A 25,344-nucleotide genomic window follows, 5' to 3' on the forward strand; every position below is an offset into this window, starting at 1 on the left:
CGCCCACTAAGACGCCATCGTGTACTGTGATAGGCTGAATCAGCTGCCAATCAATTTGTGACCCGAGTTGTAGCCAATGGGGTTACAGAAAGGCGTAAGAAGGCGATGACGCGACATTACAGTAATTGTCCGACGTTTATGAAGCATCTAGTAAGACACCCTGATGCGTTTGTCCAAAGCTGAGACCACTTCAGGGCCTGTTATGCATAAAATCGAGTCGAGTTACTACTTGACTCATTTTCCTTCAGCTTGGTAGCCCTTATTTGAAAGTAGAGCATCACAAATGTGTTATGCTGTCCTTTGCTTGACAAGCGGTCCCCTCTTACAAGAGTTCAAATACAGTAAGAGCATTCATATGAAAATCCAATGACACATTACTGTTAAAATTTGTAGTGAAAACTGCAGCTAATATTCATAAAGCAAGTCCCAACACACCTAGGTGAAGAAGAAAAAAAAAGGCAATGATGTTTGTTGAAGAGGTTTATTCAAAAATAAAACTGCCACTGTCTTACCGTACAAGCCAGAAACAGAACCAAAATGTTGAAGCAGCCCTTACTGAAATCAAACTTGAGCACAGTATTTAATCTAAAATCAGGTCACAGAAACAAATCAGTAAACACACGGGGAGGGGGGAAGGATTCAGCAGAGTGAAGATGATCATGGTTGTAAAAAGGGAAGTGCAGCACAGAAACAACAAACAGTAGGAATGTGCCACCATAGATAAAGGCATGCAGGCCAGTAAGTATCTCTTATGAGTGGAAATAAACAGCATTTGAACTCAATAGTCATACTGGAGTGCAAGACAAAAAAAAAAGATCTATGCCGATTTTTAATTGGGGGGGGGGGGGGGGGGGGGGTCTTCAGGCTGATAAATTTAAGCACAAGAAATAAAAGCATTTTTTGATACAATGTCCTCACCCTTGGGAACTGTTTCAATGGGGTTTCTTCAACTGCAGTTAACTGTATAAGCTGCCCAAACCACTGCTAAAAGTCAAATGCAACAATCAGTTTTACCTTAAAGTGTTGCTTGTCACATTTGCTACACAGCTTCCAAGAAGAAAGACGGCCTATGTCCGCAGCAAAAAGATAATTTAAAATAACCCCTGTCCATTGAAAACTGATGCCAGTCTGCTGTGTTGACAAAAGCCTAAACAATGCAAGACAGCAAAAAGAATAGTCTATAGGGGAAAACTGAACCTCAATGACTGAGACTAGACAGACATGTACAAAAAACAGCTGCTTTAGGGCTGTAAAAAGCAGATGTGGCGCAGGGACTGAGGGTCGGTCTGTTAAGGAGAAATGTAATGGGTAGGGACTAATAGTCTTCTTCACTCAGACATCTGCTGGCGTAGGGCTGCGGTTTGGACTTGCTGAACGGGAACGACTGAAACAGAAATGGAAAAGAGTTAGCTTGCCACAAGGGAGGCTGGAAGAATAATCAGAACAATATCCCACATTACTCAATATATTGATACCATTTTTTTTTTTAAAGTGGATGGGCATTTATATTTAACTGTAAATATTTCTTCAACTTGTCAAACCAAGATTCATCTCAAGAGCCACAGATTATTTTTAAGTGCAATTCTTGTGCATTTCTGTCTGTTTGTGTGTTACCTGCCAAGGGACTACGGATGCAAATTAGCAAGTTGTTAACTCTGACGCATTTACATTTGTGCACACGTACGAATGTTCATTAATGTGTATTGTCCCTTTTAAATAAATAATAAGTGTCCAGGGTCTAAAGCTAAAAACACAAATGAGCCCTCAGGACAAACACCTAATCAAATATATCATAAGTCTGCGACACCGTGTCCTTTAATGCTACTTGAACAGGTTGTCAGCATAGTAGAGAGATTTAAAACTTAAACCTTCAACAACTACAACACAGAAAGAGGGGTCAGCACAAACAGATGGAAACTATTCTATACCAAGAACAGAAAATGAACTACAGATCGTTTTGAGTATCAAAGGATATACTATAATAGAGAATAATCCTAAAATGATATTGATGTTGTGACATGTATGGCACAAGAAGAAAAACATATCTGACAAAGCCTCCTCAGAGATATCAGCCCATTAAAATTCATATTGCTTTCTTCTCTCGCACTCAGTCATCCACACACTCTCACATGCAGCCACACATTTGTACTCTGTGCATGCTTGTTAAATGCTCAACTTTAGCTCTGTCATCACCAGTTTTCCAGACTACATTTAAGTCTGTGCATTTTCTTTCATCATCAAAATGAGCTTGTCAGGGGGTTTGATTTTTGGTTACCTTTGGAGACAGTGGCAGAAACAACAAGTACAGAGAAGCGAAGGATGAAAGGACTGAAGGACGGATGACTACAACTTGGAGAAACACTGCGCTGGGAGGCTCTTGAAGACTGATCTCTCGTCAGCTCTCTTTCTCTCACTTTCAGAAGCTAAGTCAGAGGCCGTAGAACTCTGGTAGGTAGGTAGGGGGGTCTGGTTGGTAGGTTAGGATTAAAAAAGGTAGTGGTCGCACTCTGATCTGTGTGGGTCAGCCCTCTGGTACGTCTGAAGGCTGGCTGGCTGGCTGGGTGACTCTAGTAGAACAACTGTATGTGTGCGCGGGCTGATCTCGTCTGAGCGTGTGCGTCGGTTGAACAGACGGTCGCCCGTTCACTGTGGGGAGGGTTTGGTCGGTAGGTCGACCTCTTTCTCGCTGTCTAACACCAGATGCAGGCGAAGGCTGATCTCAGGTCAGCTCTTAGTCACCCTCCCGCAGGACGTACACACCGCCAGCTGGCAGACCCTGGGCCTGGGATCAGCTGCGGTGTCTGTGCAGTGCTCAGCTCCCACCACACGCTTTAAAGAAAATATGAAAAATAAACAAAACTGTGCTGCAAAGATGCTTACCCTTAGTCACACCAAGGGTGTCGTGTTGTCTTATGTCAGCTAATATGTTTCTGAGTTCTCTTCATCTAGCCAAATTCAAGATGGAGGGAATTCAAATTTAAGAAAAAGTAAAACATTTAAAATGCTAGCTCTGTTCATGTCTACTTAACAGTTAATAATCCAATAAAATGTGTGTCAACAGTTTACAGACTTCACAAAGACTGTCTGTCATGTGCTCTTTTTTCCAAGATCAACTGGGACTGATTAGGAGTTACATTTAGGTTGAACAGTGCAGAGCTTGTGATTGCTGGAAAAGAGAGCACAAGAGAGAGGTCTAATCTTACATTTACTTTTACTTCTCTACATCAGAGGGCCCAAGTCCCTGTCCTCTAGCCCTCTCTCTCCACTACTAGCCAACAGCAGAAGCAGAAGACATGGCGCAGGATGCAGATCTCTCCGAGTCGCCGAGGGTGTGGAGTCTCAGCAGTCGCCCATCTCATCGTCGTGTGGTGGTCGTTTGGCAGCATAGCGCTCCCACGTGGAATGAGGGTCTATTAGACAATCCCTGCCTTGGAGTATCTAGCTCTGGCCAGTGTAAAAAACATAACTCACCCTCACTTGGAACACAGGATGGTTGTGATCTGAGCTGTGATATATACAATCTATAATGGATCATCTAGACCTCACTGAAGCTTCTTCCTACCCAGGTGTTACACACTTATAAATGTCTTAGTAAAACAATGCACTAGTAATTCATTAGACAACCTAAACTGTTTCAGTGACTGAGGGTTTACCTGTTCCGCTTGTGGTTGGTTGACGGAGATCGTGAGCGGGATCGAGACACAGAGCGTCTTCTGGGTGCAGAGCCAGACCGAGATCGAGATCTGGAGCGACTGGAGAGGACACAACAACAAAAGTTTACCAGTGTCACTATAAATGATAAAGGTGGGTTATGTAAATGTCTTTACAAACCTACGCAGAGATGGGTGTCATTGATGGCTGCAGAGAACCACAGAATAGCAGACGTACACAAATCTAAACCTGATTGTGTACTGTTGACAGGACCGGCGGGTTGATCCACCATTGTGTCAGGAAGTTCTCCCTTTTTGTTTGAGAGTTTGGACGAACATTTCAAGTGCACAAGAACAAATTCCTCTGTATGGTATGTCATTTTGTTGCCCATCTTGTCAGTTCACTCCATCTACGTGGATAAAATCTAGCAGATGGTTGTGATGTGATTGTAGTGACTTTACATGGTTACTAGTGAAAAGTATTTCCTTTCCATCGATTCACTTTTTTTCTTTACATTGTGAAGTGTCTTTGCTTCCTTTACACACTGAACCTCAAATCTACAAGAAATGTATTAACAAATATGTCTCACATGGCTGAAGTCACTATGAAAAATAGGACTTATTACAAAGTACAGAGATAAACTGGTTGATAGCATTTTGTAAGCAATCTTTACTTTGTGCGTGTCTTACTCTACAATCATGCCATCAGGACAGAGGGGACAGCAGTGACAGTGTATTTCAGACAAACTGTGCTCAAATGAAGCGAACACAACCCACCTTCTCACTGGAGTCCGAGACTTAGAACGGGGCTGGGAGCCAGACCTAATGTTACAGGAGAAAGAGGCTTTAATTGCAGCTGTGACGGAATAAGGGCAACACTGGAGGTGTTAACAACAAGAGTGAGGCGGAGAAAATAACATGTAGCAAATGTCTATAATTGATCCCTGAGGGAGTTAACAATTATTTCCCCTGCCCATCAGTCCTCCCCCCTTCTCAAAAAAATGGATCAACACAACCCAGATGAGCAGCAGTTACATCTCTCACATCTTCTTAAGTACACATAGCATCCAAATGAATGCACTGCCATATGAGTTAAATATCATTACAGCATATAAACTCTGTTCTCACCTGCTTCTGCGTCTAGAATAGGATGGAGATCGGCGGTGGCTCCTGAGAAAATAAAAAAAGAGTTAACTGTTAGTAATAAACATGACAAAACAGTTCAGTTGCCCTTCCAAAAAAACAAGTCACCACTTGGATTTAACTGAGCTAATAGGTTAAGAGCCTCCCATTGGATAGTTACTGCATGGATGATTATTTTTCAGCTGGCAACAATTTATTTAATCTTAACTGATGCAGTCTCATTTCTTAAACAACCATGTTGGAAGACACATCCTGTGGCTGTGGAAAAGTCTGTTTCAGAAGGGTCAAATTACTGGCATGCATCAAGCAAATAAAACATCTAAGAAGATTGCAGAGACTGCTAAAATTGGGTTAAGAACTGTCCAACGCATTATTAAAGACTGAAAGGATAGTGAGGAACCATCATCTTCAAGGAAGAAATGTGGTCTAATGTGACCACAGAGTCCAGACCTGAACCCCAATGAGAGTCTTTGAAAAATGAATGCAACTCCTGATCAAAATAAATGTTGTGACATTGCCTATCGAAAAGATGCTGTAATCAAAGCTACAGGCAGTTCAACAAGTGTGTGACGTACTACCTACTAACAAGTGGCTGTACTTGTTAATGTGACAGAGTACAAGTGTCATTTGCAACAACACCTGTGCCATGTTTCATAGCGCAAACACGACCAACAGACCTATCACCTTGCAGCACCGTGCTGATAAATCACAAACACAGACACGGTTACACTAGAGTGAAAGGTAAATGATGTTGATGGATGAAACAAGTTGGAATCAGTTCTAAACTGAAACTGGTTCTCGATTCCCATCTCTAGAACTCACACTCATTATTTTGAATATATTAACATTATTATGTCTGCATTACAAACTTTACAAGCAAAATAACACTACTTTAGTCAGCATGCCAGCATCTACATTAATATTTCCTTTTAGGTATGACCCCAACTTACCGGCTGTAGCTTCTGCTGCGGGAACGAGAGCGATAGCGGCGTCCACGGGACCTGGACCTGGACCGGGATCGAGAACGGGAGCGAGACCTGAAATGGAAAAACAAACATGTTCCAGTAAGTCCTTTGCCCCTTCCATGGCAAATACTGCTTGTGTAAGCCAGCAGCAAAACAGCCTGTATTCCTTCACCTGCTGCGACGGCCGCCTCTTTTGCTGAAGCGGTAGCAGTCGTAGGCATAGTGGCCACGATCCCCACACTGGTAGCACCGGTCATTGGGGTCAAATTGGCGTCTGCTGGGGCGCCCACGGCCTTTCCTGGACATACCTGTTGACATCTCCACGCGAACACGGGAACCACAGAGGACCCTGAACAGATAAAAAGTCAGTTAGAGAGGCCAGTAGTCTCCAGGCTGCATGAATTCACATATTTAGATACAATGACACTTAGGTCTTTATGTAAAATCTGGCAATTGTTAACTTTGTTACAAGACAGAACACACAAGAGCAAAGAGATACCACTCTCAAAAAACAAAAACAAAAAAACACTCCTGAAGTATTAAAGGAGAATATTACTACTCACTTTCCATCCATGCCCTTCACAGCATCTTCTGCATCTCTGGGATCCTCAAACTCCACAAAGGCAAACCCAGGTGGGTTCCTGGCAACCCAGACACTTCTCAGTGGGCCATAATAACTGAACGCCCGCTCCAGTTCGCCCTTGGCAGCACCATTTCCCAGGTCACCCACATACACTTTACAGTCAGTGGCCCGGGATGAACTACGGGAGGAGGAATAATAGGACATCTCCCCCTTCCTGTTGATAGAGGGGCAAAATTTAAATGTGTGTAATGTAAAGTAGACCTGACACAGTTAATTACTCAGTAAATTGATCTACAACTATCTGAAAGTACAATGGTTTCAGTCGTCTTTCAAACAAAACAGAACATCTGTAGAGACTATTGTTTGGAAACGGGGTGTGACCCAACCTCACAGGCGAAAGTGTTAATCATTGGGAATTGAATATTTGGGTTTTTAAGGGCGTCTACCGTTACCCTCCACACACATAGATCTAGAGCCACCGACCAGTGTGGAGAATAACATCCTTAAAGCATCAGTGGGCTCAGTGGCTCCAATACAACAATGACCAACAGCGCCCCGGAGGAGCAGGTTTTACACACATCTCGGTCGGTGGCTGAGCAGGTGCGGCAGCAGCGCCGCTTGGTTCCTGTGGTGTGTTAGCGCGCCAAACACGGTCTCTTTACACCGATACCAGCTCCCACTGATACCGTTTCAAACCAGTCGAGTCACACTCGCTCACAAACGCGACTGGTTTATCTGAATAACCATGGCGCAGTACGGATATACAGCCATCGTATATTATACGGAGCGAGATCATTAACGTTAATGTTACTGTGAAACGGCCCCGCTGCAATTCATGAATCGAAACCAGAGTCTTTAAGACCGTGGAGGCATTTCTAGCTCTCTAAAGCTCCACACTAATTTAAGAAAGGCAGATATTTTCATTCAAAATTAACAAAACCGAATACACAACATGCATTTCACGCATGAGCATATAAGCATTTCAGCCCGTGAATGCAAGGCCTCGCTCGCAGCCTGCTCATAAACAATGGCGGCGGCACGTTGGCTAGGCTTACCTTCCCCCGTTGGTTTCTGATTCGGCTCCCAGCGTAAATGCGGTTTGGACCAACTCAAACAGAAGTTTGAGGTGGTTTTTAACATAAAAAAAAGGTTGTTTACAATATGGACTTGCTAGCCAGCCACTTTCGAGCTCTAACAGCTCGTCTACAGGTCGGTCCTGTCGGTGACCGTGTTAGCAACGAGCGACGAAAAGCCCCCTCCTCCTGACGTGACGACGTGACGTCCGCATCTGCGCAGGAAGGCACTTCCGGTTAAACCAAACCTCGTTTTATTTTCCCTATGTAGGCTACCTATCTTTGACTTATTCATCTTTAACTTAAACTATATTTCTGTAATGGTCTATTATTGTGCTTTTGACTATTTGAGTTTTTGATGTGCTGTGGTTCTGCTATTGCTAAATAAATAAATAAATAAATAAAAACTCCGACAAACTGACGGTGTTTTTTTTGTTGTTGTTGATGTTATGTTGCAGCAAAACCCAAAACCTGCAATTCTATTCATTTCCGTTTGTTTTAATCATAGACTGTGTATGGTTTTAATAAATAGCCTATGACATTAGTTTGTTTAGTTGTGTCGCTGCAAGGTGTTTGTTTCTTTATAGGCTATCGAAATATTGGTGGTAATTGTGTGTTTTATGTAGGTTGTGGCGAAAAAGAAAAACAAATAGTCCTACTTTAACAAAAATGTTACAGTCCCACATACACTAGTGATTACAGGCTGCCTTTACCTACTTATTAATTTACCATCAAAACTCAAAGAGAGTTACCGGTAGGCCTAATTGTATTTTTTTTGTCTTTTTGTTTGTTTGTTTGCTTTGGTATAGACTACACTTTAAATATTTTTTATGTTTGTTAAACATAAGGTCCTCTGCTGTCATAATAACAATGTTTGGCTAACTGTATTCGGCTAAACAGCTTGGCCTACTCAACTTTGTGTTCAGTTTTAAAAGTGTAAAACCAAGTTAAAGCAGAAGTAAGTGACCCGGTCGTTTTCGCTAATGCTGCGTTCCAGGCCGGCTTTTGAAATCGTAAATTACAGCTTCAAGTCACAACTTACGACTTTGTAGCGTTCCAGGCAACCCACTCGTGTTTTTCCGACCTGTTTTACCTGTGAAAGTCACTATAACGGCCACTCGTAACTTTCGACCCGTGAACTCGTACCAGATCGAACTGGTACAACTTCACAGGTCGGAAAAACACGAGTTACGAGTTTCCTTGAACGCACAATAACAGTCCTCGTCCCTACGTCGCCACATTCACGGGGTCCCTTGGCTGCACACACAGCCCTGCATGCCGTTCTCTCTCCTCATTGGATAAAAACTGTAGGATACGATAAATGTTTTCTCCTCGGCTCAGAGCAGAGCAGAGGGACTGGGAGACCCGTGTTTCAGTCCAAACACTCTATGTAAGTGATTGCTGTCGGAAGATATAACTATTTAAGACTTATATTAACACAAATATATCACTTACTTCTGCTTTAAGTGAACTTGAAAAAACAAGTTTGGTTAGGCCTACCTGTGGGCATTTAGTGGGGTTGACTGTTTAGTTACGTTGGAAGTCAATACAGACATATTTTCATTACCTTTATATTTTCTCAGTTTATATGGTCAGTTCTTCATCTGACACTAAAAACCTACAAGCGTAGATAGTACATACTAGCCTACTTTGTCATTTAAACTACAAAAAAGAAGGATCTATAGACAGATTCAATTAATATGAGTTATAAAAGAAAGGGGGTGGGTTATTGTGTTGAAGGTGTTAAGAGGAGTCTTCATGGCATTCTTGAATATAGAGAGTTGCTCCTGTTCTAACAACGATACAACGGCTTGCTCCATTTTCATGGAACCACAGACCAGAGGAGTCAGACTGAGATTGTCTTTTTTTCTTTTACAGGGATGGCAATGCCAGACAACAGCAATCATCCACAGTGTAGCCTATGATTCAGTTCAAGTAGATGAAAACCCCACGTCTGTTTTCCTTTCTGTTGTTTTCTCCTTTTAATGGTCTTCATATTTCATGGTTGTGGGTTAAACAGGTGAATTAAAGTCATGTCGCATCATTATCGAAAAAACACACAAGATATCCAAGTGTGGTTTATACATGTAGTTTACATCTATCCTCACCTAAATCCTGATCATGATTTATGTATTAAATGTTTGTTTGATAAAGTGATGCATTACTGAGGGTGTAAACTGGCCAGTGGGTTTGGAGGCCCCGCTGTGCCTCTCTGTTAAATGCTTTTAATATTTTTTGATGAAAGCCCATAACAACATGTGTGGTGCAGACACAAAATAATATGAAAAGATGCTGTTGTCTCATTTAGTGGAAAAATAATGACTCAGACACATGACGCCTTGAAAATAAATAAACTATATTCAAACAAGGTCAACTTCACTTGATTAAAGACCTTCGTTTTCTTTCAGTAACACATTACACCTCATGCCATGTTCTCAAAAACAAATTGTCATCTTTTTCTAAGATTTTTTTTCTTCTGCATTTCATAAAAAACTTTTGTATCATCTTCAGTTAATAATTTATTACAGTATTGAATAAATGTTTATGCCTATCACATGGTATTGTAGTAACTCTGTCATTATTTACCTACAAAGGTTCAGGCAGAGAGAAATTTTCATCATCACAGGAAAAAACTTCACAGAGAAACACAATGAGCAAGACCTGGGAGGGAGTGAATGGTAGAGGAAGAGTACAAGGAGGAGGGGGAGGGAGAAGAAGGGGACACTAACACGGACACAGAAATATCGTACATCAACAAACAAAAAAGATGACCTGGGGTGCTGCTCATTGCAGACGCAGCATTGACACAACAGAGCAGGATCTCTTTTCAGAGCTTCTGAAGGTTAAAAAAATTGAATTCGCAGGAGACTCTGAATCCATATCCTGTCTGCCTATGTGTGTGTGTGTGTGTGTGTGTGTGTGTTGGTTCAATCTGTATGGAGTTGTGGTTGTGTCTGTGCGCATCACCTGCTCATTTTACTTAATCTCTTGTGTTTGGGATTGTGGGGAATCAACCTGTTAAAATATACTTATAGGCGTCCATCACGGTAGACCATGCTGCTAGCACACATACACAGGGATTCATCATGCATCTGCAGAGGAACACGGAGGGAGGCAAACACAGACACACACTGGGGAGGGAGGGGTGAGGAAGAGAGTCTGGAATCGGGGAGGCATCACATCTAGCTACAGAACAGCAAAGGCCGAAGCCAGACAGTTAGTACAGAAGTTCATGGAAACACGGAACATTGTCCGGACATTGTAGACAGTTCTGGACTTGGGTGCTGAACCACATCTGGTTCACATCTGCTGGGACAAAGCTGGGAGCACTGGGCACATGAGCTGATCTGGTCCGTGCAGTAGGCTGATGATTTTTTTTTTTACCCAGTCACAGTTTACTTCAGCAGACCCGTGTATGTGTATGTGTATGTGTGTGTGTGTGTGTGTATGTGTGTTATCTTGGTCCCACCTGGTTGGTTCAGTGAGTAGACTTCAGTTATGTCACTGCCACTACCTCACACACCACTGACCTGCCACCACTAACATCGACAAAATGTCCCTGTTCAGCTCATATCAACCCAAGACTGACAATCAAACTTACAATGTTCCACACTGTTTCTTCATGTAAACATGCTACTTACAGTCAAAACTCCTTCTTCAGGAGGACTGGATGAAGAAATGTATGTTGGCAGAGGTTAACAACAAACACTGCAGCAGAAAAAAACATCTCAACTGACCTCTCTTGAAAAACCCACTAACGAAATTAGATGTGTATGAATTTTTTTCCTTTATTGCACATTGAGACCACACGCCTTGAACTAAACTCCAAACTGTTCACCTCAAGGACCTGTGGCACACCTTATCCATAGATAAATAATCCTTTTATAAATAAATAAATATCTAAATAATCTCATGAGACGAAATATACATAAGTAACATAGACGCGAACATGTCAGCAGATAAAGGGTTTGACTAAATGAGATGAGATTACGCTCGGTTATGATACACTACTGTTTGAGCGGTTCAAAGGGGAGCTTCCTCTGTGGAAAATATATCAAAATCTAATCCACTAAATTCAGTAAAGATGTCATCTACACAGCCATCTCTAGATACTGATTCTACCCTAAACATTGTTTAGAAGTACAAAAAAATCTACTTTGGATATATCTGTAAGGAAAAGATACAAAATCGGTTTTAGAAAGTTTACAAAGTATACTTAGTTAAGGGTAAATGAATCTTTCTCATGTTACTGTGTATAATAAGAGTAATAACAATTTCCACTTGTATAGCACTTATCATTTGAGGGTGAAATGTTTGTAATGCAGCTGCAGCACTAAGTACAATGTTCTCACAGAAATATTTTAAGGTGACTGATATTAGGCAGTAAATATTACAGTAATTGTATTGTCTATTGTGATGTGTACAAAAAGATGTGGGGCTGATGATGTGTCATGTCGAAGTTAACAGTTCATATCACACCATGATGCTGCGCGCTGCTCACTACGTTTGCTGTGACATTTGCTCTTTTCATGTATAGAGCTTTTGGCTTCATGTTTCTCAGTGATCAAAACCTGAAACGTCAGAATGTAAACATCACAGCAAATCAGAGGATGTTGTCACATAGTTCATTGTTTTTCACTGGTTTGCATCTCTGTTGTGCATCCTGTCTATTTAGCAGCCAGTAGTTTCAGTAGCTTGTGAACATTTTACCGTGTTCCAACTCTTTTATGCAATACTGAGCAACACATGAATTGAGGGAGGGGGATGTTTTCTATTGTGATTTTTTGCAGAAAGCAGCATGTGCTATGGTATCATGACTACAGAAACTGTCTCTCATTTAAATCTAGATTAGACAGTGTGCACTTAACAGCTGTCTGCAAAATGAAGCCCTATCTGCTGCTGACCTACAGACTGTAAACAAAGCCTGGTGAACGTCACATGATAGCTTAGTTAGTCCTTTTAAACAACGTCCACCAGGATGGAGAGTCATTCTAAGCAGGTACTTACACAGAGTATATTGTGCTCTCAACACATATGGATGGCCAGGGACAAATTACCACAAAACCCTTCCCACAGAAAAGAAACATCCAGTGTTACATGTGTCAAACTTGTGACAGTTCACAGTTTTCCTCCAGTGACCCTCCCTTCAACAGTTTCTCGACTAAAGACAAAAACACGAAAACACAACACAATATGTTTTAGTTATATCAAACAAAGTGCAGTCTGAACAGTTAGATCAGCTGAGAGCTTGAATACTAGATTTTTACTTGGACATTTTCCTTAAGGCATTGTATAGGTACTATCTTGAATCATCAGTGTGGTGTAGACTAACATCCTGCAGGACCTTGTGTCCCAATCAATAAGTGAATCTTGGTGTTTTGTGTATAGACAGTATTTAAATCACTATTAATTGTAATTTACTGGCTTTAGATTGTTGTTCTCAAATTGTGTGTGTCTGTGCAGGGAGGGAGTAGAGTCACTTCAGGGGGGTTGTGAAGACTGAGGACAATATGGAGTGAAACTAAACTGAATGAATGTCATTTATGTCAGAAAAACAAACAAACAAGTTTTTGCTGACCTGTATTTCACCAAAACAACAATCCTGTTATTAGTTACTTCCCCTGTTGTTGGTTTGGATGGTGGATAAAAACCGTTTTTGGCCTCAGAAGGGGGGCATGCCCCAAAAAGTTAAACAAACACTGTTAAAGTCTTGGTTGTCTGACATGCTGTGGTCACTAAAGATAGAGGATTAGTCTGTCAGGATACATGCCACAGTAGTGAGGTTGTCACTTGTAATGATTGAAGAGTGATGACTGATGTCTGTTCAGCGATCTCAGCCCATGGATGGAGCAGAAACCCTCAGAGATTCCACACGTTTGGTCTTTCTGAGGAGGAAAATGTCTTGTTTGTTCCGTACAGACCAAAATGCTCTCTCCTTCCTGTCTGCCTACACACAGATTCACACACCAAGGACCAGCTGATTCTCTGAGCAGACACACAAATGCGGGCATGTAATCTACAGGTGGATTCTGTTCATTCCCTTTTACATAGTATAAATCTGACTTAATATGAGAAGATGCTCTGTAACTGGCTACACATGCAGAAATATAATCCTTCAGTTTGCTATACGATCTTCCACCAGAGAGGGAACATCCTGTAAAGAGACACATTGTGACTGGAACACGACACAAAAAGATGCTGAGGAGCTGTGGCTCCATTAAGACTGTCAGCCACTTCTGCACTTTGATTTCACCAGTTTACCATTTCTTTATTTGGTCTGTTAAGATTTCAGTCTCCATTTATGATGTCTTCATTTCCCTGTGTTTGGGACCTATGGCCTAGTTCCAGTCTGTGCATGAATTGAAACAGACGATTCCGTTTCCTGTAATCTGGCTTTCTATACAGATAAGTAGCTTTGCATTCTGGGGGAATCCTCTCTTTCACCCTCTCCAACTCTTTCCCGGGGTAGGCAGCACTACCTGCCTACTGAAAACACTACACTCTATATGTACATTAGTTTTTACTATTTACAGCGCGTGTGGAGAACAGCTTTCATCTATACTGTGCATTAGACAAGCATCGCCACTTTATATGAATCTCCCGTAGTAAACAGACTCAATGTTGTTGTAAACATTCCACTCCTTTTTTTTTCGCTCCACCACCTCGGAGAAGAAACGCAGAGCTGTACCAGTAAAGATGGAGAGATGACCGGGACATGTTTTGTTGTGGGATGTAACTCCAGTGTGGACAGCTCTCTCCCATCTTAACACTAACAGGCCTGCTCCTCTGATCCAGCCTAAACCCACCTGACTTTAATCTCTCAGGCTGAAACAGCTCCAGAGGCTGACCTCTGCTCTCGTCGCCTTGTAAACTTCACAGTCACCCTCTTTGTCTCTACATCTTTTCTTCCTCCTGCTAAATTTGCTGCTATAACCTTCTGAATTCTCACTTCCTGGCCCTCACAAACACTTCCTCTCATCCTCCACCATGCCCAACTGTAACTGTGCCTGTGTGTCCCCCTTACAATCTGATCTGTTTACACATGTGTACATATAAAGTGTGTGTGTGAACATGTACTGTATCTGAAGTGTTTGAGTGCCCCTGCATCAAAGCTCAGGACTCCTCCAGGCTGCAGTGAGGCTGATTAAACAGATGAATCATACACTTGTTTCATGTTGAGCTGTGAACTGTATGGGCTGCGAGTTAAAGTGTATGTGTGTGTTGTTGTGCAATATTCTTCCAGAACTTTCTCCATCTCCTGTTTAAAAGCCGCTGATGTGGCAGTAGGCCTCCAGGCTGGAGAAGAGGATGTAGAGGAACCACAGACCCAGGAACAGCAGGGTGGTCAGGAGGCGGGGCACCCTGGGGCCGCCCAGCTCTCCGCCGATGGAGGGCCGGCGTCTGAACAGGAGCACCGCCATGCAGATGAAAGCAAAGATGGTGAAGAGGGTGACGGAGAAGGCCAGCGACCCCGGGTCCACCTTGAACTCTCGCCCCTGGATTTTACAGTAGATGGCGGCCACTGACCAGGCCACGCCGATCCCCAAGAACACGTTGACAGCGTTGCTGCCGGTGACGTTTCCGACGGACGCATCGGCGTGCTGGTCCTGCATGGCGGCCACTTTGCTAGCAAAGGTGTCTGAGTGAGAGAGAGAGGTGACAGGAGTAAATCATGCACCTTCTCACACACATGTGCACGTACAAACACAGCTGCACTAGATATCGACCAAACCAGGGATGTGGACGGACTGGGCCATGCAGGGAGATGCTACTGTCTGCTGCTTTCCTGGGCAAATGTTTGATACAGTGGAAAAATAGTCACATTGACATCCATTTGACAAATTATCCTCACATCTTTGGCAATAAAAAGCATACGGCATAGGCGAACTAAGCACCTGAGTAGGGCCCCGTGACCATTAGGGGGCCTCAAAGAGCAATTAACTGTTTCAGCTAGAGTGCGTAAATTCTTTTGATCCCTAAAGAAATTCTGCATAATTACAAAACCTTTAATTGTTGTTGATGTTGTTAAGTGATGCACTTTTCTGTTGCAGTTTATTTAAAACCCCCAAAAACATGACATGTTTATAGCAAATGCATTGTCTATTGGTTTATTTTGTTACGTAGGCCTAGATGATGACATTCAGAATCCCACCTAGTACTGTACCACTTTGACTGTTAAGTGTAAATCTACCCCAGGCCACACTATTAGCTGAATTTAGTAATATTTCAGATTAAAAAACCATATGGGTAAAAACATGCCATGTTAGGATGATGATTCATAATGCCAGATTATAAAATGAAATAACTAAGTCAATACTAGGTATGTAAATGATCAATAATCAGTATTACTGTCAGTAATAGAGGGCCCCAAAAGAATTTGTTTGAGGCTTGGAGCGGCCCTGATGAAAACCTTAAATAAACTGGTTAAACCAGACACTGAGGCCTTGAGGACACACCCTAACACCTTCTCTGACTGGCTCATTGTTGTTACTTTTACTCTTACTCTTAAAAATCCCAAAGTGGAACATGTTTGTTAGGATGATTGTTAGGCCACAAACGTTCCTCTTTGGTCTCGCTTGTGTTACCCTCCATACCTTCCTGCTCTCATACACTGACAGAGGACTTCCACTCACCTGGAATAGAAGTTCCCAATGCCACAAAGACCACTGCGGTCACAGTGTCCCGGAGCCCCACAGTGCAGCCGAAGTGTGACGCCAAATCGCCGATGAAAGCAGTAAGAAGGCCGATGACACTGATGGAGACAAGGAAACACGCCCAGCCGTTCCAGTACTCTGTGGGCGGGACGCAGGCGAACAGAACCTTCCAGAAAACAGTGAGGAAATGCATGACGTAGTCGTAACAAGATGGTAGGTGCTCCTCACGACCTTCCTCATCATCATCACCGTCTCCTGACGGGGAGAGAAACAGCAGAAATATGAGAAGATTGGTGAGAGAAGTTTTACATTTAAACATGGAGTGAGGACAGGTTTTAGTTTTAAGCATTCATATTAAAATATATGAACAGTTTGTGTATGTCACAGCATGTGCATATTATATATTCAGACTTTTAGAGCTCAGCTTTGTGGTGACGGACAGATGGTGGAGAGAAGCACTAATCAGGGTAAATTCTCCATCTTCTTGTGCCCCTCTTAGTTCAGTTCAGTTTAAGGTTCTCCACAAGATTAATTTCTTAGCAGGCTGTTTCCAGGCACAAATGATATCTGTGACAGATGTGGTAAACTCCTGTACAAAAAACACCAGGGTGGAGTCCTCACTGTCGACAGTGAACCGTTACTTCCACTAGATGGTGGCCTTGAGTCACAGTCCTAACAGCCATTCATGGTTCAGTAACAACACAGATTTCATTCTGACAGACACCTGCATGAATTGTCATGTTTCAGCATTATCATTCTTCAGTGAGTACAATTTTTAATCAAACATGCAGTATTTTAATTATCAGATGGTTAAACACTGGTCTAGGTGGGCGGTCGTATGCCGAACAACCTTCACATAAATCAATGTTGTAGTTACTGTAACAACAATGTGGCAAGAAACTGTGTCACACTGACACAATTTTATATATGAGTTGTGAAACCATTTTCATTCAACCAATCACCTGTGTCAGACTCTACAATGTGGTGGAATGAAGTCCTGCTGAATAGGATTGAAACTGAACAGATGCAAGTAGAGAAATCAAAGCCATCTGCTCCCATGTTTTGAAAATGTAGAAAAACTCTCACTCAGCTGATGGTGGGCTACAATCTCAGTCCATCTGATAGGCTACACAAAGACTTCTGTCACAAAATTTAACTTTCATCCGTGAACAGCTCAAAGCCACACGGTGTAAACAAGACAGAACAAAACCCAGAGTCACAAAACAGACAGACTGGGCTCATTTCTGAAGAAGTTAACTGGCTGATGTTATTCATTATCAGTGAAGACAACCAACCTGAATTACCACAATAGTAATTGGGTAACTTGGGGCCCCTGGTTCACGGAGCCGCGATGAATAATAAACCAGGTAGATCAGTCTCATTCACCACTCATACAGCAGACGCTCAGACTTTGTCTCCGTTCAGGAATATGTTTTTATTTAAACACACACACACACACACACACACACACACACACACACACACACACACACACACACACACACACACACACACACACACACACACACACACACACACACACACACACACACAGCTCACCTGCGCTGACAGTGACGGCCTCAACAAATTGTTCCCTCCAGGAGTGTGTGCCGATCACCAGCGCCAGGTTGGTCTTCTTAATGAGCTTGTCGACAGTGCTCTGCCAATCAGAAGCACAGTACACTCCATTAGCAACCAGTAGCAAGCGAGGACAGGTGACAAGGTGAAGGCGCAGTCAGACTGAACTACTGTAGAGCATAAATAAACTATATTTCTTTATTGACAGGTCTGTTGCAGCTGCTTCTTCAAACTGCCTGGATAGTACTGGAGAGTTTGTCTTCTTTGAAGGTTCAAGTTTTGTTAGACTATATGAAGTGAAAGAGGTGGAAAGAGGAGTGAACAACAGCTATGGATTAGGATGAATACCATTCTTATGTCTGTACTTTAAAATTAGCTAAGCACAAACTCCAATAACAAAGGGAAACAACTACCCTGTTTAAAAGTAGGAAAACAAACCTCCTAACATTTTAGCTAATTCAGTTATGTCTTGTTCTTCACAGGGGTTTATGTGCCAGTATATTGTAAGCCGTGCCTTCTGTTTTGTAAACTGATGACACAAGGCAGCAACCACATTAACAACAGAAATGTAATTGAGAGAAAAGATCTGCACCATTTGTTACATTTGCAGAGGATTGGATTTCCTAACTGCTGAAATGTCTGCCACCACCTCACAAAACTCATAAACCTCTGTATCTAAATGGTGTTGGTTATAAGCTGAGCAAAATAAACCTCCCAGAGTAAAAACAACAGAGTCTATGCATCAATAATAAAAACATCTATACGCAGCATAAAGAGATTGTCTACAGCTTCACTTACTACTAAAGGAGGAAGCTAATTATGTTTTGTTTTGTTTTTTGGAGCTGTGATCAGTAAGTTAAATGACGAGCAGAGACACCACACTTACACCAGTCTACAGCAATCCACTATTAAACATCATTCCTTGCCATTTTCATCTACTGGTGCCTACAGCAGCCGGAGCTTCTCACATTGATCTCCAGTGAACTGATTCTGAATCCCAGTCACACTGAACTGCAGTTTGTTGTTGTGAGTTTGTTCTCACTAATCATAAGAGACTAGGCCAATTGGACTTCCACACGGGGTGAAAGTAATCACATATAGGGTGAGGATATTGAATTTAAGTCGACTGTGTTTGGAGTGATGAAGGAACAACAGGTTCTCATTCATTTCTTTTGTTGATGTTGTTTGTTCAGTGCTCGTTGCTGTTGTACTCTCTGGCCCTCTGCGGTGAATTCTCAAACGATCTCTGCCACTGTTGATTTTTAATTGGCTCAGATTGAGGCAGATGTTTGATTTGTTTGCTTTCTCTGTTGAGTGAAAAGTTTCCATTTTAAAAGATAAAGTGTTAATTCTTGTTTACAGAAGCTGCAGAAGAGCAAAGGAGGGATTTTATATTTCCTAACCAAAGGCTGCTAAAGTCAGTGATCGGATAATAACCAGGAATGTTTGATTGACTTCCAGGATTGCTGGGCCTCTGAACCGTGAGACACCGACTGCCTAACTTACAAACACAGATGCCAACAGTGCAGATGACAACAGGCTATGCTGCGGTGCCATATTTAAATTATTTATTTTGTGCATCTCACACGGACAGAGTTATACAACTGTTGTTCTTTCTGGTAAAACACTGTAAGAAGACATTCACTGCACTTGATGGAGCCTCAATGTTCTAATGTAAAAGTCCATTGTTGAATTGATAAGCAATTACACCTTCTGTCCCTTTTGTGAATGGAGACTTATTGCTGTTCCAACAGACTCATTTCATTGCTCAGTGGGACCTGCAGTCTATATTGGCTCATGTGAGGGTTGTCTGCTTTTATTTGCTTAGAATACACCTGAGCTCACACGTTTCAAACATTTGGATTGAGCTAATTTGTCCAATTTTGCTCCGTTCACAGGGGAAGGCAGTGGAAGCCTGGAGGGCAGAGCAGCAGCAGCCCTCTGTGCATGTCATGAGAGCTTGAATCCTGCACGCCTAGAGTGAGCTGCTGTATCAAGGGCAACTCATACATTTTGAATAATTCAAACCCATTCTAGATCCTGCTTGCTGAGAGGGTTAGGACCGGGTTCACTAGTGTGAAAAAAAAAGTATAAAGGTGGATTATGCAACATCCAGAGGAGCAGAGTTCCCTTCATGTCCACAAATCCTCAGTCCTCAAACACTGTCAGTGTTGTGGTTTTTGGCGTCAGGATAGAGATGCCCAAATATTCTAGGGCAGGAAGTAGCTACATACTGTACTTTATATAGTATTACGGCCTCGAATTAGCCTCTTCTTTATTCTTTATTGAACCTTTATTTTACCAGATTGATGAAAATATGAAAAAATGAAAAAAAATGAATGATGCTGCACCTTAAACTCATATGACTCCTCGATGACCACCTCCAGGCGGCTGTGCTCTCCCAGGATGGGCTTCCCCATCTCAGCTATCTTGCGGGCCTCCTCCTCCTCAGCGCTCATCTGTCCCTCCACCCCCTCTGTGGGAAGAAAGAAAGTAGAGAGGGAAAGAGAGACAGAAGGAGCGGTGATTTGAAGGAAACAAGAAAGATACGATCAGATGCCGTGGGTTGAAAATAAAATGTCACAGAGATTCCCAAGTTCTACCTATATCAATAATAGATTGTGATTCAGCATTTTATTTAGAGCAGCACTACATTTCTGAGGTCTGAAAAATGTATTTCATCCTGTAGTGTATGCGAGTGTGTATGTGTGTGTGCGTGCGTTTGTGTATTTTCTCACACAGTGTGGGAGAGGGACATGAGAAAATGACAGATGGATGATATCTGACTGTATGTGTGCGTGTGTGTGCATGTGTGTGTGCATGTGTGTATGTGTGATAGAGAGGAGGATTTGCAGAAAGTATCCTCCAAATGTAAATATCAACATTTGGTTGGTTGTCTTATTCACTGAAGTTGAGAATAAAAATGAAATTATTCATTTTTAGACTAAATGATATGACATATAAATATATATGTGTGCGTACGGTAACCATCTTGCATGTTTTCCACAAGGCAGCACGGTGGTGACTCTCAGCAAGAAGGTTCTAGGTTTGATTCCCAGGCCTGGGGCCTGGGGAGTTTGCATGTTCTCCCTGTGACTGTGTGGGCTCTCTGCAGGTTATCTAGCTTCTAGCTTCCTCCCACAGTCCAAAAAGTCATGCACACTGGATAAATTGGTGGCTCTAGATTGCCCATAGGTGTTAATGTAAGTGTGAGTGTGTGAAGTTGTTTGTCTCTATGTCAGCCCTGTGACAGACTGGTGACCTGTCCCCACCAAACCCCTTGGTCAGCGTACAATAAATATTTTCACAGCCATTTCATCACATTGTAAAACACAGTACTACTGATGAACAAATGCCCAAATAATGTGTATTCCCAGTGTGTTCTGCATCATGTCATGTATAAACACGGGTTAAAGTAGCGTTTTGGTCCCAAATGTTGCCTGACAATCAAATAATTCACCACTTTAACCTGGAGCAACCCAAAACAACACAGTGTAAAGGCACAGTTAATCTTTCCTTATTCTTTATATGACAATTCATATACACACACATTTTAAATGATTTCTTTAAATCACAGTTCCCCAGGATCTAAAACAACACCATAATAAAACTGCTGACCAAATACAGTCACACAGAGTAAATCCTGTTGTTTTAAGAGTTGTAGCCAGGGAATGTTTACTATTTATCATTGTTTGCTTAATAAATGACTTATACTGTAGAATTAATGGATTATCATAATTGTTGTTGATTCATTTTGTCCTGTTGCGGTTTAATTAACTGATTGCCACTAACGAATGGAAAATTAATTTTAATTGCAATGCAATTAAGGCAAAAATAACTAACTCGGCCTTGAATAAAGATTTTGCTCCTGATTTACTTGGCTGGTTGGAAAGCAACAAAGATAGATTTGATGGAGCTAAAAAGCTTAACCTTGTGCCTCCTGATAACATCGATCCACTTGGGAGTCTTTCTTGCGCTGCTTCCAAACATTATTAGAGAGCGAGCGTGGCCCAGTTTGTGGTATTGATCAGCTGCCAACAGAGAAGCAACCACAGCTCCACCAGCCACAGCTCAACTTAAAGAAATAACCGAGAAATGGAGCCAATCAGGGATCATGTTATTAAAGCCTGAAGTCTCACAGAACAGAGGGTGCAACACTGTGGTGGTCCACAAAGAGCTTCACAAACACTTCAGGCCTTCTAAAGCGAGAGTGTGTGTTCATGTCTGTTGGAAGTGGCATTTTCTCATTTGTCCCTTCTGTTCAGTAAGTATGGAGGCAGAGTGTGCGTTTATGAGTGAATGAAGAGCATTATAGCCCCCCACTACCCGCCAAGTCTAATTATGAAAATACTGTAGGAGTACAGCAGCATATGGCAGCCATCCCAACAGTATTCATTGACATAATTCATAGCTACACACATTCTCAGACCCATGCATGAATATACACATGACCGCACACACTCAAATATGTTTTCTTTCCACTCTGCCGCCCCACTGAGCAGTACCATCACCAGAGCTGCCCTGCTGTGACAGACGGCTGAGAAACAACCTTTGGGACAATGATCATCATTATGTGTCATCACCACTGCAGGGCTTCCCGCTCTCACTGCACTTTTCATGTAGCCTCAGATTTCTGCTTCAGCTGCCGATCAGCCCCCCCCCCCCCCCCCCCCCCCCCCCCCCGCCGCAGGAGGTGTTTTGAATTTTGGAAAAGTCGAGTGTTGTGTTGCGTCATCTGAGAAAAAGCATGTGAAGTCAGTGACCTGTGCACCCAGTGGAAATCAGTGCATCTGATTCTTCACATGACAATGCTTATTAGCAAATCTCTCCTCCTTTGTGTTCAGCTGTTGCTGGTGTGGAGAAAAATGTTGATCTGCCTCAAGCTCAGAGGATTTCCAACTCAAAAACAAATCTGAGCATTTTCAACAGACTATCATGTTGTACACATCTTCATTCTCTAGTCTTCTTGTCTACTCCCAAAAATAAGATAAGTTTCATAAAAACCAATCAAGTTTTCCAAGTATCCTTTTTACACTGGTGGGGTTTCTCACAGTCTGCCTCTCAGTTGCAACTGACTTCCTGTGGCCTGACACGACAGGAGCAGTTACGTGAATGTGGAAAAAAGTGTTTAAATTTTAGCAAAAAACCCCCATCTTGTTAGGGTGTAAATCATGTTTGTGGCGTTTGCGTTTTTATGAATTTCACATGTTTCAATTTCTCTTTTGCAAATTTGCAATTTCAAAGTGTAATGAAGACGTTTAGAGAAAACATGGCTACCCTCTTTTGGCTCCAACGCACAAGACTCCCAAACAGTCACAGAAAGATATAAAATCAAATTCTAATATGATATATGAAGCAAAGGAAGGCAGGGTCTTCATATAAGCCAGCCCTTTGGTTGTCTAAGAAAGGCCACAAACACGCTGTTACATCTGCATCAACGCGGCAAATCTATGCATTCATTCAATGCTGTTCTCTTGAGATCCAGGGGCCAGTTCTGCTGTGATCCAAATGTAAACAGACAAAGACCAATTTCTCCACCTAGCCAGGCTACAAGAAGTGCCAGAAATGTGAGCCAGGCTATTAGAGTGTGGGCCAGAGTAAACAATGTCCTCATGGAGAGGGAGGGAAGCTGAGCTGCTGCAACAGAAAGAAAATGTGACATCTATTCACATCTTCTCTGCCATCTCCGCACTCAACAACCTCCCCCAATAGCCCTGCATGGACCCAGCCCTGCTGAGTTTGGTTGTCTGGTGTGTATATGGATATGCTTAGTGTCTGGTGGCTGAAAATGAGTATGAAAATGAATTTCCCTTATGGGGACAATAAAGGCTTTCTATCTATTCTATCTATCTATTCTGCGTCTGAAAGCAAATGACTCTTTTACCATTAAAGTCATTTGCAACAAGTGTCAGCACTCAATGTCTGTTCATGGGGATAAAATACCTTGTCTAAAAGGAAATTTGAGTTGAACGCAGCTTTTTAACAAATTATCTTTTTCAAAAAAACAAACAAACAAACAAAAAACCCGCTGCTTTAGTGTCATCTCTAGTGTTTCAGTAACTTATAGTCATTACCAGGGAGGCAGCTGGAGAACCTATAGAGAACCCACATAGACACAGACAGTATATGCAAACTCCCAGGCCTGGAAATCAAACACAGAGCCTTGGTTGGTTGGATGTAAGTTTTGACCAAATTTCAATGTCACAGTAGACATTTTTATTATTAGGTTTAAGTTGTGTCGTTAAGTAACTAAAATCCCAATGTCTGTCAGTGTTTCACGCAGACACCATCTTGACATGTAAATATCGACTCTTTAGTTGTGAACAAAACCAAATGTCTGCTAAACCTCACATCGTCAATTAGTCACCATTGGGTTTTGACTGCGATTTTAAATTCTGACTAAAAATTAAACTTAAATCTTTCATTGATGTCCGTTGCCATCAGGGCAGGTTGTTATAATAAATGTGGGTGGATAGACGATGGAGAAATACTGATAAACCCACAGAAGAAGCTGAGGCAGAGATTAAACGACATCAAGCTAAACATGTGTTTTCTATTATGTTGTGTAAGAGGCTGATCTGCATGCCATTTAATGTTCTTTTCTTTTTCTAGCAACACAGACTGACTGGATGGATCAGTCGCTTTCTAAATATGCAGATGCTTTGATGTGACTTAACTAAAGCTTCAAATATATCAGATCAGTAATTGGCTTTTAGATGACATCAGCCTCAGATTTCAAACTGAAACAATTAGTTCATCTTTAGAAAATTAATCAGCAGTATGAGCAACTGAATCATCTCAGCTGTGTGGATCGGCTGCTTATCATTATAATCTAAACATCTTTGTGTTTTCCACTGTTGGTCAGAGTTAACATCTTTGACTTTAGCAAATGTCAATCTTTTTAGACATTCTATTGAACAATTAAGTAAGTAAGAAATGAATCAGCAGATTACTCGATCATATGACTCTTATTTATCCAACGTCTAATGTCTAATATAACGTCTAATGTCCAACCAACAATCTTACTGCCTGACATATTCACGCAGAGTGAGGTAAATCATCTACTAGACTTCCTTGCAAACGGATCTTGGGTTTAAAGTGGGAGGAATAATCAGATGGTCTTACCTTGGTTGAGCAGCAGGGCTGTAAAGACCAGAGACGGGGGGAGGCAAGAAGAAAGAGCAATGAGTAAAATCACACATTCACAGAATCAAAGGCTGTAATAACACATAAAACTGCACTCCATGTTCACAAACTCACAGATGCTCACAGTCAGTAATCACTCCATCACTCCTGCTCATTATTAGAAATGCCTTCATTTCACCCACTATCTCCACAAATAAACAAATGCTCTTGTATTTACCATTAATAAAAGGCTCAGCTACCACTGCCTTAACAATCTCTGAGTCTTAACAATCTTTACATTTAAATAAACCACCCTCTCTCTCTCTCTCTCTCTCTCTCTCTGTCATTCCAGGTTTTCCACAGAGAGTCTGTTATTGTTGGGACAAGTAATGGATGAATGGCTGTGTTCCTCAATGAGTGTGCAGTTTTTTGAGTGTCTTTTTGTCTAAGGTGAGATTAAACTTTATTGATCCCTTTGAGTTAAGTCACTGATGCAGCTAAAAACAGAACAAACAAAACAAAAGAAAGAACAGACTGTCGATCAGAAAAACTAACAAACCCCAGGAATACAGA

The 25,344-nt window shown here is 41.9% G+C and overlaps 2 protein-coding genes across 5 annotated transcripts in view; both read right to left on the reverse strand.

Moving 5' to 3' along the window:
• Positions 1–475: 475 nt before the first annotated feature.
• On the reverse strand, positions 476–7,619 carry srsf7a (serine and arginine rich splicing factor 7a). 3 transcript variants are annotated; one of them, XR_014595886.1, is made up of 9 exons: positions 7,397–7,619; positions 6,322–6,555; positions 5,931–6,107; positions 5,744–5,830; positions 4,779–4,820; positions 4,428–4,472; positions 3,654–3,752; positions 2,276–2,829; positions 476–1,384 (listed from the first exon to the last, which is right to left on the reverse strand). XR_014595886.1 is itself a non-coding variant. In XM_083985455.1 (8 exons), exons 2-8 carry the CDS (start codon positions 6,543–6,545, stop codon positions 1,333–1,335), a joined length of 726 nt encoding a protein of 241 aa, XP_083841581.1. In that variant the 5' UTR covers positions 6,546–6,555; positions 7,397–7,619; the 3' UTR covers positions 476–1,332. The 3 variants fall into 3 exon arrangements, 2 of the variants coding, with proteins under 2 accessions (XP_083841581.1, XP_083841580.1); XM_083985455.1 differs by lacking the exon at positions 2,276–2,829; XM_083985454.1 differs by having other exon boundaries at positions 476–2,829.
• Positions 7,620–14,676: 7,057 nt separating this feature from the next.
• Positions 14,677–25,344, reverse strand: part of slc8a2b (solute carrier family 8 member 2b) — a gene marked incomplete at both ends in the record, with an annotated part of 34,768 nt that continues 24,100 nt past the window's right edge. The window contains 5 exons of one of the 2 annotated variants that reach the window (XM_083984289.1): positions 14,677–15,053; positions 16,048–16,323; positions 17,629–17,728; positions 19,998–20,122; positions 24,772–24,789. In XM_083984289.1, the coding sequence (XP_083840415.1) occupies positions 14,677–15,053; positions 16,048–16,323; positions 17,629–17,728; positions 19,998–20,122; positions 24,772–24,789 (896 nt within the window). The remainder of the gene's footprint in view (positions 15,054–16,047; positions 16,324–17,628; positions 17,729–19,997; positions 20,123–24,771; positions 24,790–25,344) is intronic. The other variant, XM_083984290.1, reaches the window with a different exon arrangement.

This window comes from Trachurus trachurus (genome assembly GCF_905171665.1).
Source record: "Trachurus trachurus genome assembly, chromosome: 13".
Classification (NCBI taxonomy): Eukaryota; Metazoa; Chordata; class Actinopteri; order Carangiformes; family Carangidae; genus Trachurus; species Trachurus trachurus.

Excerpts from the sequence above, each read along its gene's own strand:
- srsf7a (XM_083985454.1), bottom strand. The coding sequence starts at position 6,545 with ATGTCCTATTATTCCTCCTCCCGTAGTTCATCCCGGGCCACTGACTGT. Across the intron at positions 5,831-5,930 it reads AGAGGCGGCCGTCGCAGCAG|GTCTCGCTCCCGTTCTCGAT; the intron begins GTGAAGGAATAC and ends TTTCCATTTCAG. Across the intron at positions 4,821-5,743 it reads CGCAGCAGAAGCTACAGCCG|GAGCCACCGCCGATCTCCAT; the intron begins GTAAGTTGGGGT and ends TTATTTTCTCAG.